At 46.8% G+C, this 15,796-nt stretch overlaps 1 protein-coding gene across 6 annotated transcripts in view; it reads right to left on the bottom strand.

The window, feature by feature from the left end:
- Nucleotides 1-12,255: 12,255 nt before the first annotated feature.
- LIPE (lipase E, hormone sensitive type) overlaps nt 12,256-15,796 on the bottom strand; it is a 37,956-nt gene continuing 34,415 nt past the window's right edge. For all 6 annotated transcript variants that reach the window (XM_077259885.1, XM_077259887.1, XM_077259882.1 and 3 more), the window contains 4 exons: nt 15,511-15,738; nt 15,286-15,441; nt 14,372-14,826; nt 12,256-14,089 (listed from right to left, as the gene is read on the bottom strand). In XM_077259885.1, the coding sequence (XP_077116000.1) occupies nt 13,799-14,089; nt 14,372-14,826; nt 15,286-15,441; nt 15,511-15,738 (1,130 nt within the window). In that variant the 3' untranslated portion in view covers nt 12,256-13,798. The remainder of the gene's footprint in view (nt 14,090-14,371; nt 14,827-15,285; nt 15,442-15,510; nt 15,739-15,796) is intronic.

Raw genomic sequence — 15,796 nt, 5'->3', positions numbered from 1 at the left:
TGCAGAAGTAGGCGGAGCTAAACAGAAGTGAGGAAGTAGGCGGAGTTTAACAAGGAAGTACGCAGCCCTCCGCAGCTCAGCCGAACGCAAATGTGAAACCAGCCTAACCTGCGTCTATGTATTATAAGATCGACTACAAATGACGGAACACATATGGCCTCGTTTTGGCCTTTGCTGACCCCTGAGAGTAGGGAAGAACATAGAAGAGCATGACTACCCACATGGGGGGCAAAGGCGGCAATTGCGTTTTGCAGCAGACAGTACAGGCGGGGACGGGGAACTTTTAGTGAAATGGGAAGTAAGGAGCTGCAGGTGGCACCGATTCTGTACACCCGGCATCACTGCGCCAATCATTATAAAGAGCTGATTTACATAGACGTCAATGGAAATTGTATATAAACATGTAATCTAATAATATGCGACACGTCTTTTACATACACGGGTCACGGTATCTTCAGGTGGCGGAGATAGTAAAATTCTCTCCTCCGAGAAGTTTATCCTCATCTATAAAGCCTCATTTTCTTGCCTCTTGGCTCCGAACAGACAGTAAATTATTTACAGGATTCTGCAGGTGGAAATGTAATAATTCTCGAGAAAAATTCGGAATCTGGGGACTGAAGACTTATCAATGTGGAGAGCTACTTTCTTTCCCCTGCAGTAATTTCATGGGGATGGTCAACGGAGGGAGAACTGTGGGGATTATCACTTCCTTATGGGCGGTCAATAAAACCCAACCCCGACGGTAAAAACATGAGATGGCGAAAGTTCACGAACTATAAAAGTAAACCAAGCCATAAAGACTGGAAGCCAGATATTTCTACATATCAGCTGTATCAATAAGAGGACAGGAAGCCATCTCATGTTTTTAAAGGGGGACATCTGAGGTTAGAAAGACAAAATGGCGCTAACCATCACCACAGGCTCGGTCTGGTATTGCACCAGTCATTTGAAGCATGGGATAAAAGGGAAATTCAACATGGCTCCATGTATATTAGAGGGATGCCTAGTTTTCTTGTAGTCTGTGGGTTCAAATAACATTAAATGGGTTATTTCCCCCCCAAAAAATGATGTTATCTCCAAACGCTGGGACTTCAAACGATCTACAGCTCCATCCTGAATGGTGCTTTTGTGTACATGGAGGAAAAAGGGGGATACAGCAACCGCAGGGAACGGTAGAAAAAAAATATATATATGGGTCTAAAACATCACATTTAATCAAACACTGGGAAAATGGATTAAAACATAAAAGAAAAAGAAGCAGCAACCAGGACAAGGCTTCAGAACTCCGATCTTGGGATAGTTGAGGTTCCCAGCAGTCAGAAATCCAGCAAACAGCAAGTTGTTGCTTATTCAAAGAACAGAGGATAACTTGATTTTTTAGGGAAAAACTTGGAAGAGAGATTTGTCTTGTCCTTGACTGTCGTAGTGGGATGGCATCATGTATGCCCACAATCCCTGGCACATCCCGAGTCATTGCAATCACCTCAGCCTTACTTCGCTTTGTTTCCTTTACTATACATATCGGCAGCTGTGACAGGATTTTAGCCCATAAACATGTAAAGCCTATTATTCCACTATCATCATTCCTGCAAAAGGAGCACAAAACTCTCTAGGAAGCAATGTACAGAACATGCAAGAAGTCATGGGAGATGCAGCGCCATCTAGTGGTTACTGTTTTAATGACAGTTTGCTTTATACAGAGTTAACCCCCCCAAGGATCAAACTTTTTCTTTAATTTTTTTTAAATTTTTTATCAAAAGAACAATATTAAGCCCTTTTTATTTAATTTGCAGTAAGAGTTGTAATTTTTTACATTATCATTTTGAAGTTTATATAACAGACAAGCTGAAGAGCCCGGCATTGCCCGGGCATAATAGCTAACTGTGGTTAGTTATAACAAATTATAATGATTATATTGCAGATAAAGCACAGCTTTTCTCCTTTATAGTCGTCTCCTCCGGCAGCACCTCACACTCCTCTTACATATACAATTGGAAATACTTGATCCCGAGAGAAATTGCACTAATTGCAATAAAGCGTATGGTATACACAGCCTACTTCTTCTGCAGCACCACACTTTTCTCCTTTAGACCTAGTTCACACGTTATTTGGTCAGTATTTTTACCTCAGTATTTGCAAGCTAAAACTTGGAGTAAAACAATCAGAGGAAAAGTATAATAGAAACATGTCACCACTTCTGTATTTTTCTCCCACTCGTGGTTTTGTCTTATAAATACTGAGGTAAAATACTGACCAAATACTGAACGTGTGAATGTGGCCTTATACACCGCCTCCACCTGCAGCACCTCACTCTTCTCTATACACAGCCTCATACTGCAGCAGCACCTCACGTCTTTCATTTTCCCATCACGCCTCTAATTTTCCCCCTCACGCCTCATTTTCCACTCTCACACTTGTCATTTTGACCTCACACCTGTCATTTTCCGATCACTTCACTATTTTCCCCTCACTCCTCTCATGTTCCCCTCACTCCTCTCATGTTCCCCTCACTCCTCTCATTTTCCCCTCACTTTCACCTCACTCCTCTCATTTTCACCTCACTCTTCTCATTTTCCCCCTCACACTTGTCATTTTGACCTCACACCTGTCATTTTCCGATCACTTCACTGTTTTCCCCTCACTCCTCCCATTTTCACCTCACTCTTCTCATTTTCACCTCACTCTTCTCATTTTCACCTCACTCTTCTCATTTTCACCTCACTCCTCTCATTTTCCCATCACTCCTCTCTTCCCCTCGCACGTGCACAGCAACTTCCTGTTATGAGCACAGCGATGTAATCCATGAGACTCCTCCTTTTCCCTTGATGTCATGCCTCACAGGAGCAAATCCTTTCTACACACAGTGGAGCTAGATGTGGCCTGTGCCTGCCGCGCACTGATACTCTGAAGGTGGCGGCCCTCATTGTAGCTTGCAGCAGCTGGGACGTCGCAGCCAGTGAGTTTTGCAAGGTGGCTTTCGAGGTGAATGTGTCTCCGCCCGTGTGCGCTAACAACGTGGGCCGTGTGGAGTGAGTGTGGCTATGCAGAGTGGGCAGGTGTGACAGAGCAGGAAGAGACACCAAGCCGATAAACAATCCAATGAGATTTATTGGAACAGGGAGCTGGGCAGCACAAATAAGGGTAATGCTACAGTGTCCGTAATGAGTCCACACAATGCGAGCCGACCCAGGGGTGCCACCCGGTAATCCGACGCCAAGGAAATATAGAAATAGTCCTTGGATGAGTTCAATGTATCCAGCAGATGAGGGATACAATGCAGTCCCACATCACAGCTTCTAACAATATGCATGGTCACCGGGATCTCGCCTCCGCATGAGATCCCAGCCTTTCGCAGGTCACCACCAACTGACCCGGCCAAAAACATGAGTCTATTGTCCTGTCCGGGGATCAGCCCATCCATGGGTGAGATTCATATCAATTTTTAACATGTGGCTACAATGAGAAGCTTCCAGAAGTTACTGACTCTGTATTACAGATTTGTGTACTAGGTGAGTCCCATGCTAAGAAGAGCAAAGACAGAATCCCCCACTGGATGCAGTACAGGGAGGTGGACCTAGAGCTGATTACATTACAGTCCAGGAACACAGGCCAGGGAAGAGACATGCTGTTACAACCCCTTCCCCCCTCAATTTGTGTACAGGACTAGTGACCTCTACAGGTTGCTGGTCAAGTACACATGGTCATGGCTGACAGGACTCAGGGCTCCTCCTGCCTGGACAATCCGTCTGCATTTTGGTGATGGCTGCCTCTTCTGTATTGTATTGTAAAGTTATAGGGTTGAAGAGCCAGGCTCCATCATAGTAACCGTCCATTGTCCCCAGAGACTCTGTTCAGCCAGGTGAGTGGATTGTGATCAGTAACCACAGTCAATTCTCACCCATACAGATATGGCCTTAGTTTCCTGAGGGCCCATACTACAGCCAGGCATTCCTTTTCAACGGTTGTATAGGCCACTTCTTGATCCAGCAGTTTCCTGCTGAGGTAGGCAATGGGGTGCTCACCTGGCTAAGTACAGCCCCCAGTCCATAAGAAGAGGCATCCGTCTGCACAATAAACCTCCTCTTGTAGTCTGGAGCAGCCAGAGCAGGGTCGCATATGGAGCACCCTACCAGGGCAGTGGGGTACTCGGTACCGGGTCCGGTCGCTCTTAAAGGGGATGTCACGGTGGCTGCAACCTGGTCTGTGGCCCTGGGCGTCCAATTTAAAGGGGAAAGGTCTTTAAAGGGGAATTGTGGTAAAGTCTGTCGTGATGCCACCTGTGGTGTTCGGTCAATAGGGGAACCGACGCTGCTTTAAAGGGGTCCTCTGCAGCAATGATGGTGACGCTTCCCACAGGTGAAGCGGGGTCCCCAGGGCTCCCAAGGCGTGTGGCAAGGCTGTTGTATGCCAACGAATAAGTGGAGGACACAGCATGATAAGCCTTTACCTGATTTACTGTAGATGTAACAGGCCTCAGTCCAAGGTACCAGGTACAGGTGTAGATAGGGTCCAGCCGGCTTGGAGGCAATAGGGAACTCCTCTCCCCGGTTGAGGGCTGTAAGCCTTTCCTACCAGCGCTATTGTATGTGAGGTCCCTGCTGCTTGAAGCTTACTAGCAAAGTCCTCTTTTCCCCTGTCCTGGAACAGGTACCTGCATGACGGGCAGCTTGAGCCGTTTTACAGGGATTCTATCATGCCCCAGGCTCCTCAGGTGCTGCTGCGTCTCAGGAGTGGTGCGGGCTGATCACTATAGTTCTTAGCCCTCCGGTTCTACTAAGTGTCCTACAGTTCTACTAAGGCCTCGGGCTCCTGGTACCCGGCTTCCGCACTATGGCTCCGAGGGTGTCCTCCCCACTGTTCCCCTCTGAGCCCTTTATTCCTCCTCTGTTCTTTTTCCTCTGTAGCTCCACCACATTCAACCCTTCAGGTTATTGCTCTTTCCAGAGGCTGCAGCCCCCACGTGGCTGCCAGGCCTCTCCGTCTGTTCCAGACGTCCTTCCGTCTCAGTGTCTCTGTCCAACTGACCCTAACTCCTCCTCCAGACCGGGACACTTAAAGCTCAGGGAAGCTCCCCTGAATCCGGGTCCTGAGCTCCCCCCCCCCCGGCCTAGATTTGGAATGTGTTGCATATGAGTGCCTTACCTGGTAAAAAGGAAATTCCCATTGCCTCTAAGCATGATATCGCCTTCCCCGAAAGGATGGCAACATCACTGTAACAACCGGTCCCCTGGGGTGTTACACATACCAAGGCGTCCTTCAGCAGATTAAAAGCCTCATCACAGGCTGGAGTCCAAGTCACCACTCGGGGCATGGTTTTCTTAGGCTACTTTCACACTAGCGTCGGGAACAACCCGTCGCTGTGCGTCGGGCCGAGGTTCCCGACGCTAGCGTGGTCTCCGCCGCACAGCGGGGGCAGCGGATGCATTTTTCCCACGCATCCGCTGCCCCATTGTGAGGTGCGGGGAAGTGCGGGGAGGTGGGGGCGGAGTTCCGGCCGCGCATGCGCGGTCGGAAAAAGCGGACCGTCGGGAGCAAAAAACGTTACATGTAACTTTTTTTTTCCCGACGGTCCGCTAACACACGCCCAAGCGTCGCAAAACGGACGCGACGTTTTGCAATGCGTCGCTAATGTTAGTCTATGACGAAAAAACGTATCCAGCAAGAACTTTTGCTGGATGCGTATTTTCGGCAAAACGACGCATTTGCGACGTATTGCAGTTAACGCTAGTGTGAAACTAGCCTTAGTGAGGTCTGTAAGAGGTTTGGCCACAGTGCTGAAATGGGAAACAAGCTTTCGGTTATAGCTGGCAGTGCCCAAAAAAGCCATAACTTGTTTCTTGGTTTGGGGTACAGGCCAATCTCTACAAGCCTGGATTTTGGCAGGTTCGGGACGTAGCTTCCCTCCTCCTACTATATGCCCCAGGTACTCGACTTCACCCATCCCCAATTGGCATTTATCAGGTGGAATGGTTAGACCTGCTGCAAGAATCCAGTCAAGAACAACTGCTACTTGGTTCCATATGTCTTAAAGCTTTGGGAAACCCTGGCTCAACTTGCTAGTTTTGCTCAGGATCATGTGCAGATGGCTCAAACCAGACAGAAGGACAACAGGTCTTAATGATTGTTCCCCATCCGCAAAATAAATTGCAGACAACATGGGAAGGTCCCTTCTGGGTCCTCAGAAAACTTAATGATACCAATTGCCTCCTTCGTTTAGATGATCAGGGTTTAAGACAAAAGATTGTCCATGTGAATATGATTAAGGAGTACCATGCCCAGAACCCACCCGTGACAGAGTATATAAATATGTATCTCCTGGTGTACTGGCCTGCCTCCTGGTAGCGCCTCTGGACACTACGCTGACAGACACAGCAAACCTTCTTGCCACATCTCACATTGATGTGCCATCCTGGATGAGCTGCACTACCTGAGCCACTTGTGTGGGTTGTAGAGTCCGTCTCATGCTACCACGAGTGTGAAAGCACAACCAACATTCAAAAGTGACCAAACATCAGCCAGAAAGCATTGGTACTGAGATGTGGTCTGTGGTCCCCACCTGCAGAACCACTCCTTTATAGGGGGTGTCTTGATAGTTGCCAATAATTTCCATCTGTTGTCTATTCCATTTGCACAACAGCATGTGAAATTGCTTGTCAATCAGTGTTGTTTCCTAAGTGAACAGTTTGATTTCACAAAAGTTTATTTTACTTGGCGTTATATTCTGTTGTTTCAGTGTTCCCTTTCTTTTTTTGAGCAGTGTATATGTATATATATATATATATATATATATATGTGTATATATATATATATATATATATATATAATATTTTTTCTTCGAATATAGTTTAAAATAATATTAGAGAAAAAAAACCTAATATTTACTGAGAATAAATTTATTTTGCCAAAGGCTAAACTACTTTCTTGGTTGCCCTTTCTCTTTTGGGTCAATGGCACCGTCTGGTGGACATCTTGAGTATAGCAGAAAATTGTTCCAAAAATGTTTCGGTGAAAATATTATATTATTTTATATAACTACAATAAAATAAAATTTGTCTGGGCTTATTGGCTTCAATGTGTGTAATTCTCTTCTGTGACTGTCTATATATAGAATCTGATCTGCCGAGATGACGTATTTCTAATGGAAAGAGGCATGTAAACGGGAATGTGGCCGCAGTATATATAGACATGGCCAAGGCTGATATGAAGATTAGCAGATGTGTAGTGCCGAGGCCACAAGACGAGGACATTACTCATAATGATGTACGGTAATATGTCACGCTGGCGTCTTGACTTTTAATATAACAGGAGCCATGATCTATATGTGGAGTGTGTTGCATAAGCCTGTATTCACATGTGCATACGTTCATACAGTTATTTTTTAGTTTAATACCTTAAAACAAATAGCTTACAATATATAGATCTTAGACCCGATGAGGCTGGTGTACTTACTGTGATAATTAAGGTCTAAATGACTGTTTAATCGTTCTTGAAAGTAAAATTGTTTATTCCCATTCTCATAGATGGACATTGTCGGATTGAGCTTGTAACAACAAGCACTTTTGCATTTTACTGCTTATTAATATTTGAAGCCGTTCTTGAGATATTCACACTTTTCCTTTGGTTTAGTTTGTCGCCTAGGAGATCGACCACCGCTGCTGTGTATAGCCTGTAAGTACTACGCTGAAGCTGGCCGGGATTAGAAGGAAACACTGCAATCCTGGCCAGTTTGTTTTCAAACAATTACCCCAAAAATCCATTTTTTTTAAGCTAACCTGTGTTGTATTGTAATATACAACTGTACATTGTTTTTTGTTTCTGCCTTTTATTCCTCGCACCCACTCTGCCCCTGCACTGACCTCAGCCATCACTGAAGTATTGGAAACAACAGAGCAGTGTCCTATGTCTGTGGAAAGAAGCACAATCGCAACACTCTAAATCACATCCACAGTGATGATAGAGCTTCACCTGTCCCCACATTACATCCACAGTGGTGATAGAGCATCACACGTCTCCACATCACATCCACAGTGGTGTTACAGCTTCAAACGTCCCCACATCACATCCACAGTGGTGATAGAGCTTCACACGTCTCCACATCACATCCACAGTGGTGATAGAGCTTCACACGTCCCCACATCACATCCACAGTGGTGATAGAGCATCACACGTCTCCACATCACATCCACAGTGGTGTTACAGCTTCAAACGTCCCCACATCACATCCACAGTGGTGATAGAGCTTCACACGTCTCCACATCACATCCACAGTGGTGATGGAGCTTCACACGTCCCCACATCACATCCACAGTGGTGATAGAGCTTCACACGTCCCCACATCACATCCACAGTGGTGATAGTCACGTCTCCACATCACATCCACAGTGGTGATAGAGCTTCACCTGTCACCACATCACATCCACAGTGGTGATAGAGAGTCACACGTCCCCACATCACATCCACAGTGGTGACAGAGCTTCACACGTCCCCACATCACATCCACAGTGGTGACAGAGCTTCACACGTCCTTTCATCACATCCACAGTGGTGACAGAGCTTCACCTGTCCACACATCACATCCACAGTGGTGATAGAGAGTCACATGTCCCCACATCACATCCACAGTGGTGATAGAGAGTCACACATCCCCACATCACATCCACAGTGGTGATGGAGCTTCACACGTCCCCACATCACATCCACAGTGGTGATAGAGCTTCACGTGTCTTCACATCACATCCACAGTGGTGATGGAGCTTCACCTGTCCACACATCACATCCACAGTGGTGATAGAGCTTCACACGTCCCCACATCACATCCACAGTGGTGATGGAGCTTCACCTGTCCCCACATCACATCCACAGTGGTGATAGAGAGTCACATGTCCCCACATCACATCCACAGTGGTGATAGAGCTTCACCTGCCCACACATCACATCCACAGTGGTGATAGAGAGTCACATGTCCCCACATCACATCCACAGTGGTGATAGAGCTTCACGTGTCTTCACATCACATCCACAGTGCTGATAGAGCTTCACGTGTCTTCACATCACATCCACAGTGGTGATAGAGCTTCACGTGTCTCCACATCACGTGATGTGTGGACGTGTGAAGCTCTATCACCACTGTGGATGTGATGTGAAGCTCTATCACCACTGTGGATGTGATGTGGGGACACGTGAAGCTCTATCACCACTGTGGATGTGATGTGTGGACGTGTGAAGCTCTATCACCACTGTGGATGTGATGTGGAGACTTGTGAAGCTGTCACCACTGTGGATGTGATGTGGAGACACGTGAAGTTCTGTCACCACTGTGGATGTGATGTGAAGCTCTATCACCACTGTGGATGTGATGTGGAGACACGTGAAGCTCTATCACCACTGTGGATGTGATGTGGAGACACGTGAAGCTCTATCACCACTGTGGATGTGGTGGGGACGTGTGAAGCTATCACCACTGTGGATGTGATGTGAAGCTCTATCACCACTGTGGATGTGATGTGGGGTCCTGTGATGCTTTGTCACCACTGTGGATGTGATGTGTGGACGTGTGAAGCTCTATCACCACGGTGGATGTGATGTGGGGTCCTGTGATGCTTTGTCACCACTGTGGATGTGATGTGTGGACGTGTGAAGCTCTATCACCACGGTGGATGTGATGTGGGGTCGTGTGATGCTATGTCACCACTGTGGATGTGATGTGGAGTGTTGCGATTGTGCTTCTTTCCACAGACATAGGACACTGCTCTGTTATTTCCAATACTTCAGTGATCACCCCAGACATACGAGTACTGTGATGTGGAGAATCTATAGTGGTGTGTATGTGTAGGTCTACATATATACCATTCCTCAGCTCCCGCAGAACCTCAGTATATAGTGATGCGTGAATGGATGGATGCGCAGCACATTATACTCACCTATGTAGAAGCCTTCTCTCTCCTGGTTCATCCAATCAGCTGAGTTATTCCGTTGCTGCCTCACACCGTGTGCTGCATGGGAGGCTACAGCAGGAGGGTCCGGCAGAGACTGGGGGTGTTATGACCAGACTCCGCCACACAGGATAACTATGGTCTGGGAGTGAGCAGCTCCCCCAGAATCAGGAGACGGCTGCTCCCAGGACTAAGTGTGATATCTAGGGCACCGTGCAGACAGGGAGCATATTACACACTGTCAGCATTCGGCATCCTAGGCACACACACACTCAAATTAGGGTCGATCAGGAACTGCTGGGGGTTTGGTGCTGTGTATGCAGCGTCAATCCCGCTGAGGCCAGATGCGACAACATAGTGGATGTATTGGACGCGGTGAATCCGCATGTGCTGCGTCCAAAGCAATGCTAGTTCCGGATCATGGGCACTGGCCTTATACAGAAACCCCCTTTAATAGAGAAGAGCTTGTAAGCACTGCGCATGTTATGATGTCTAGCAGCGGTGGTAGTTCTCTAAGGCAACGAGCTATAAACAAAAGTGTTAATATATCCAGAAAAACTGCAAATGTTAATGAAGACCCTGACCTGTGAAACCCTTAGCAGATTCAGCGGATGCCAGCCCGTCCCAATAATAGCAGCCACTCCTATCCATGGGTCGTGTCTGGTATTGCAGTTCATCCTCCTTATTAGGCCATAATCCCAGGTGCAAATCGCTGATTTTTCCACCACCAAAGTACGCAATAGAAATCTGCTCCGATTGTTGCGTTTTCCTTTTTTTAATACTTTTTTTTTTTTTTTAGCTGGATTAGAAACTTTTTTTTTTATTTTCTGCTTAAAATTTTTTTATTTATGGCATATCATAGAAGCCCAATAAAAAAATGGCAAAGTTTAACTGGGTCTTATTAACCCCTTAGAAGCTGCACATTTTCACCCCAGTTTTGCTGAGTGGATGCGGTATTCGGGCACATCTGGACGCTATGTGGCGGACGTGTATTGCTATTTTCTGCATATTATTAGTATCTCGCTGTCGGAAATCTTTTCCTGGAAAGCAGCCGAACAGATTAGCAATAAATCCGGGAGGTAGCGCTGGGGATTAGGGTCAGGTCCTGCAGGAACAGGAGATCTGCTGAGGTTTTTGCAGCGTCTGACACTGTATGCTGCACCCGGGTATTAAGGTTTCCGGCCAGTCACAGCATTTTTGTTGCTGCGTTTTTTTCTGCCAAGGGATACAGAAATAGTGCTGAAATTTCTGCACCAAATACTTACCGTGTGCACATACCCTTTTAGTTTTGAATGACCCCATTACTTTTATCACATAACGAATGCAATTAAAAAAACGAGAACAATTTCAAGCGGGATGAAAAAAAAAAAGTGATAAAAAAAAAAAAGCAATTCCATAATACTCTTATTTTTAGTGAGTGTTAGGGGGATTGGATGTTTTTACAGCATATTATTTGTGTTACAATTCTTTTTATGTTTTTTTTTGCACCAAATTCTTCAAAATGGTGCAGACGGTACATGAGCTTTGCTCACAATCAAAAATACTCTTTGTTTGTCTTTAACCTGTTGTTCAACTTTCGAGCACAAGAAGTTGCACGTCCAAAAGTGTCACAAAAATATAAAAGTCTGGGGACGGGGAGGAACGACTTGAGCACATTTATGCCAAAAATGTTGACTTTTTCCAAAAAGTACCACGTGTACCCCGGCTTACGCACCATTTAAATGCCACTGTCAAAATCTGACAGCAGCGCCTAAATGGTTAACAGCAGCACCTAAATAGTTAACAGCAGGAACTGAAGCTGAAGTTCCTCTTGCAGCTGTCGGCTCTGTAACACAAGCGGGATTTACCACGTGTGAAGTCGACTCCTGCGTCCCCTCCACACGCTAAAACTCGGATTCAGACGGTGCTGTAATGCAAATCGCCCTTTGCACCTCACATTATTCATGGTGCCGGATCTGCAGGCCCCATGTTACAGAGCAGGAGAAGCTGAGCAGATTGATTTATATAGTTTTGTGGGAACAGATTTACTATAACTTGTGCAAACCACTATTCTTTCTCTGTTTTGGAGTCCAGAGGGCGGTCCCAATCAGTGGTTGACACCTCCTATACATACAAGACCGCCCACTGGACTCCGAAGCAAAGAAAGAGCAGGGATTTTAATCAATAAAAATACAGGATATACTGCATCTTTTGACAGAAAGCTATATATTACTCTGCTCGGCTCCTACGTCTCTTTAGCATCAGATTACAGGTTCGCCTTACAAACGAATCCCTCAAACTCTTAACCTGCCGCTTCCCTTTATATAAGAGAGGAGTCGAGACGTTAGGTATAGAATTTTTTTTATTCACAGGTAAAAACCAACCACAGAAAAATAAGATTTTTCCCGCTGTATAAGAGCTGGGAGTGCGGTATATAAAAGAGCTCAGACGAGACAATCAGATCAGACGGCGCGCGAAAATGTACATAAAAATATATATATCGGTATTTACACTTCTGTATAGGCCTGGATATATACACTTATGTGTTTACAGGTATATACAAGGGAGTCTAGAGGTGTATATACAGAATTACAGGTGTGGTATATACAATATATGTTCACAGCTGGTGAGTTAGATACAGAATAAATAGAATATTAATGCTCACTGGTTACTGTATTATTAATCTGACCTTACGATGGAAGATTTTCCCTTTAAGTGCCCATTAAGAGAGTCTCCAAAGATCCCTCCCAAACTATACGATGCTGTTAATTTGGGTTATGAGACTCGTGGTCGATGCCTGGAATATAATCTCAAATCTGCAGCTGACGGGGCATGCTGGGTGTTGTAGTTTTGCAGCTGCTGAAAATTGAGATTGTTGCAATGGCCATTCTGTTTTTGCATCCTGGGACCTAAGCAGATTTGAGCAAAAACAAGATTGGCAGGACCCCGATCCAAGTGGCCATGTCGGTAGACCTGAACCTTGCCAACATTCCTCGTACCTGTCGACATCCCTGGTGCCTCTTCTGATTAGACTGCTGGCAGGAAAGAGATGTGGCCCACCATCCCAAATCCAAAGATCTACTGGATCAGGGTCCGGCGAATGATCTTTTTGTTCAACTCTAGAACTGACCCAAAGGCAGAGAACCGGTCGACAGCAGGGGCAAACTACTGGGTTTAGGCTGAGGTTAAAGACGAAGGTGACGGTCAAATCTCTCTGGTCGAGATCTAGGTAAACATAAGTTCCATGTGTAAAACAAGAAATAAAAACGTCTTTTTTTTTATGCGTTTCAACAATCATTACAATCGTCAAACCCCCCCCAAAAAATATATATATATATCCACCATGTCATTTGTTCGCTTGCACTTTTTTGTCCCAGAGATTAATTGTGAGTAGTGCCAATAACAAAAAAACATTAAACGTCACCCCACCATGTTGGATGTGCTCCTGTATATAATACTGATCAAAAGTATAAAAAACGAAGGTATAAATAAACTTAAAATGGAGAGAAGTCACCCCTCTAATTCACAAGCGTCCGTATGCTCTGGTTTGGTAACAGATGTCGTGCAGGGTAACACCAAGGACCCCTTTAGTCGTCAGTGTGCCATTTCAGACTATTCGCTGCGGTGTTGGTGGTAGCTGCGCAGGAACAGGTCCTTGAAATCTCAGCTGTCGGGCCGTCCCATAGACAATGATTAAAGCAAGATTCAAGAGGATTGCCCCTTTAGGCCCGGCCATGAGGACATATGAGGTGGATAGGGCACTTTGCTTCCCTCTCCCACTGCACACACCCAGTATAACCCATCGGGCCCCGTGCTGCGTCTTCTGGTAATTTGCTACCTGGATGAGAACGACGAGTGCGGCAAGTTCATTATTGCACTTTATGGTTTCAAGCACCAATCTCTCGCTCGGTCACCGGGCTTTTCCCCAGGGTCCGCTCCAGCTTACGGTGTTTTCTGGGCGCAGCGGGCGGAGGGGCGGTTGGCTCCTCTCTGAGAATTTGCTGGATGCGCTCTATGCACACGTTGGTGGCGTTTCGGGTCTCTTGTGAAAGCTGGGAGAGGGTCAGGAAGCCGTGAGGGAGATCTTCAACTACCTTTAGGGTCACCGGGCGGTTAAGGGAGCGCAGCCTCTTGGCGAACATCACAGAGTCGTCCAGCATCGGGTCCAGGGCGCAAGCCTGTGAGGAGAGAGATTCGGCGTGCATGAGACGGGGCATTGTGGCTATGAGGACGACTGAAGCTAGTTTTAAGCCCAAAGCATAGGAACATGGTGAATTGTTTTACTTAAGAAGATGAAAGGCGCCTTATCGGCGAGAGAATGCAAATTAATGCTCCTCTAGAAGGAAGAAAGCCGCCTTTAGAAGTCAATGTTTGACCCTTTAACATAATAAACCCCTTCGATAGGCGGCACTAGAGAGACATGGGAACTAGCAGGTACCATAAGGTTTGGGTGGTCTTACCACGATGTGCACAGGCGGGAGCCCTTGCAGCATGCTGTCAGGGGCCAGGAGAGGCGACATGTAGGGGTTGTGCACAATGGCAGACGTCTGTAGGGTCATATTGGCCACACCGCTCTGGGAGCGCAGCGGCTCGAATCCTTCGGGGAACCCTATGGAGGGAGAGGTTCGGTCCTCGGGTAAAAGCACAGGGGGGGTGTTCTCCTTGGAGTGTGTCGTGGGTTCGTTCTCCGGCAGAAAGAAATTGACCTGTTCCTGGGGGCTTGCTGGAGAAGGCAGTTCGCTCGGGCTGAACGGGGCGGACAGCGGGGTCCTTCCTGTGCTGCACTGTGATCCAATTTGTCCGTTTTGCAGGCTCAGGCTGAGATCCTGGGTGGTCCTGCTCTTCATCGACACGCGTCTGTTAATCCCGTCCGCCACGTCCAGTGCCGCCTCCGATACGCTTTTCCTGACCATTTCTGAAATATGGACATTCCCTATACAGTTAGTCCTCGGGTTACAACGGTCTCGAGTTACATCGTTTCGTGGTTACAATGCTTTATACGAGGCCTCGTTCCGACTTACACGGTTTGCGTCGTAAGTCGAACTACATGCAACTACGTGGAGTGGCAGAAGAATAGAGTCCAGTACTGTACACTGTACCAAGTTACACGAGGAAAACGAGTCTCCTGCACGCCATAACACCCTAATTATGTAGGGTACTGTGTTAGGATAGGTGTTTGGATAGGCTAAGTGTTTGCAGTACTGTACTGTTATTATGGTACAGTACTGTATGAATGTATGGTCCGACTTACATCGAAATTCGGTTTACGACGCCGTGTAAGAACGGATCAACGTCGTAAGTCGAGGACTACCTGTATTTACCTATGCAGCCGTGAACAACTCAACCCATCATCTTCACAGCTCCAGTCACTTACCGGGACCCTTCTCCTTGTTGCCCTCCATTAGAGTGCTCAGCCAGGAGGCAGCACCTTGCCGGATGTCTCGGAGGAACAGCGCCGTCCCTCGGGTCACCTGACTGACCGCGCTCTGCCTCTCAAACACTCGCTCCTCTACTGGGACGCGCTCGGTGCCTGGAGGAGACAAGGTAATCAGCGTAGGTATGGCCGGGGGTGCACATACTTTACTGACAGTTCACTTACCTGCATAGGCGCTCAGACATTTTGATAGGACACTGAGGGGCAGTAACGGGTCCATTAAGGTAAGAAGGCGGGAAGGCGATGCCGTAGCCTGCAGTAAGGTGGCGGGGTAGGCAACCATAATACCGTCAGGTAATCTGACCCCAACAGAGGCGGCACGGAGCGACACTGTGATGCAAAGGTTACCGCCGGCGCTGTCACCGGCCAGACATATCCTCTCCCCCGTCGAGCCTGGAAGAGACGAACACATCAAAAACCTGCAGTGCTAGGTACATATTAGTGCATAGAG

The sequence above is a fragment of the Ranitomeya variabilis genome, chromosome 4 (assembly GCF_051348905.1).
Source record: "Ranitomeya variabilis isolate aRanVar5 chromosome 4, aRanVar5.hap1, whole genome shotgun sequence".
NCBI lineage: Eukaryota > Metazoa > Chordata > Amphibia > Anura > Dendrobatidae > Ranitomeya > Ranitomeya variabilis.
Note: the sequence above shows the minus strand (reverse complement) of the source record. Positions and strands in the feature narration are given on the sequence as shown.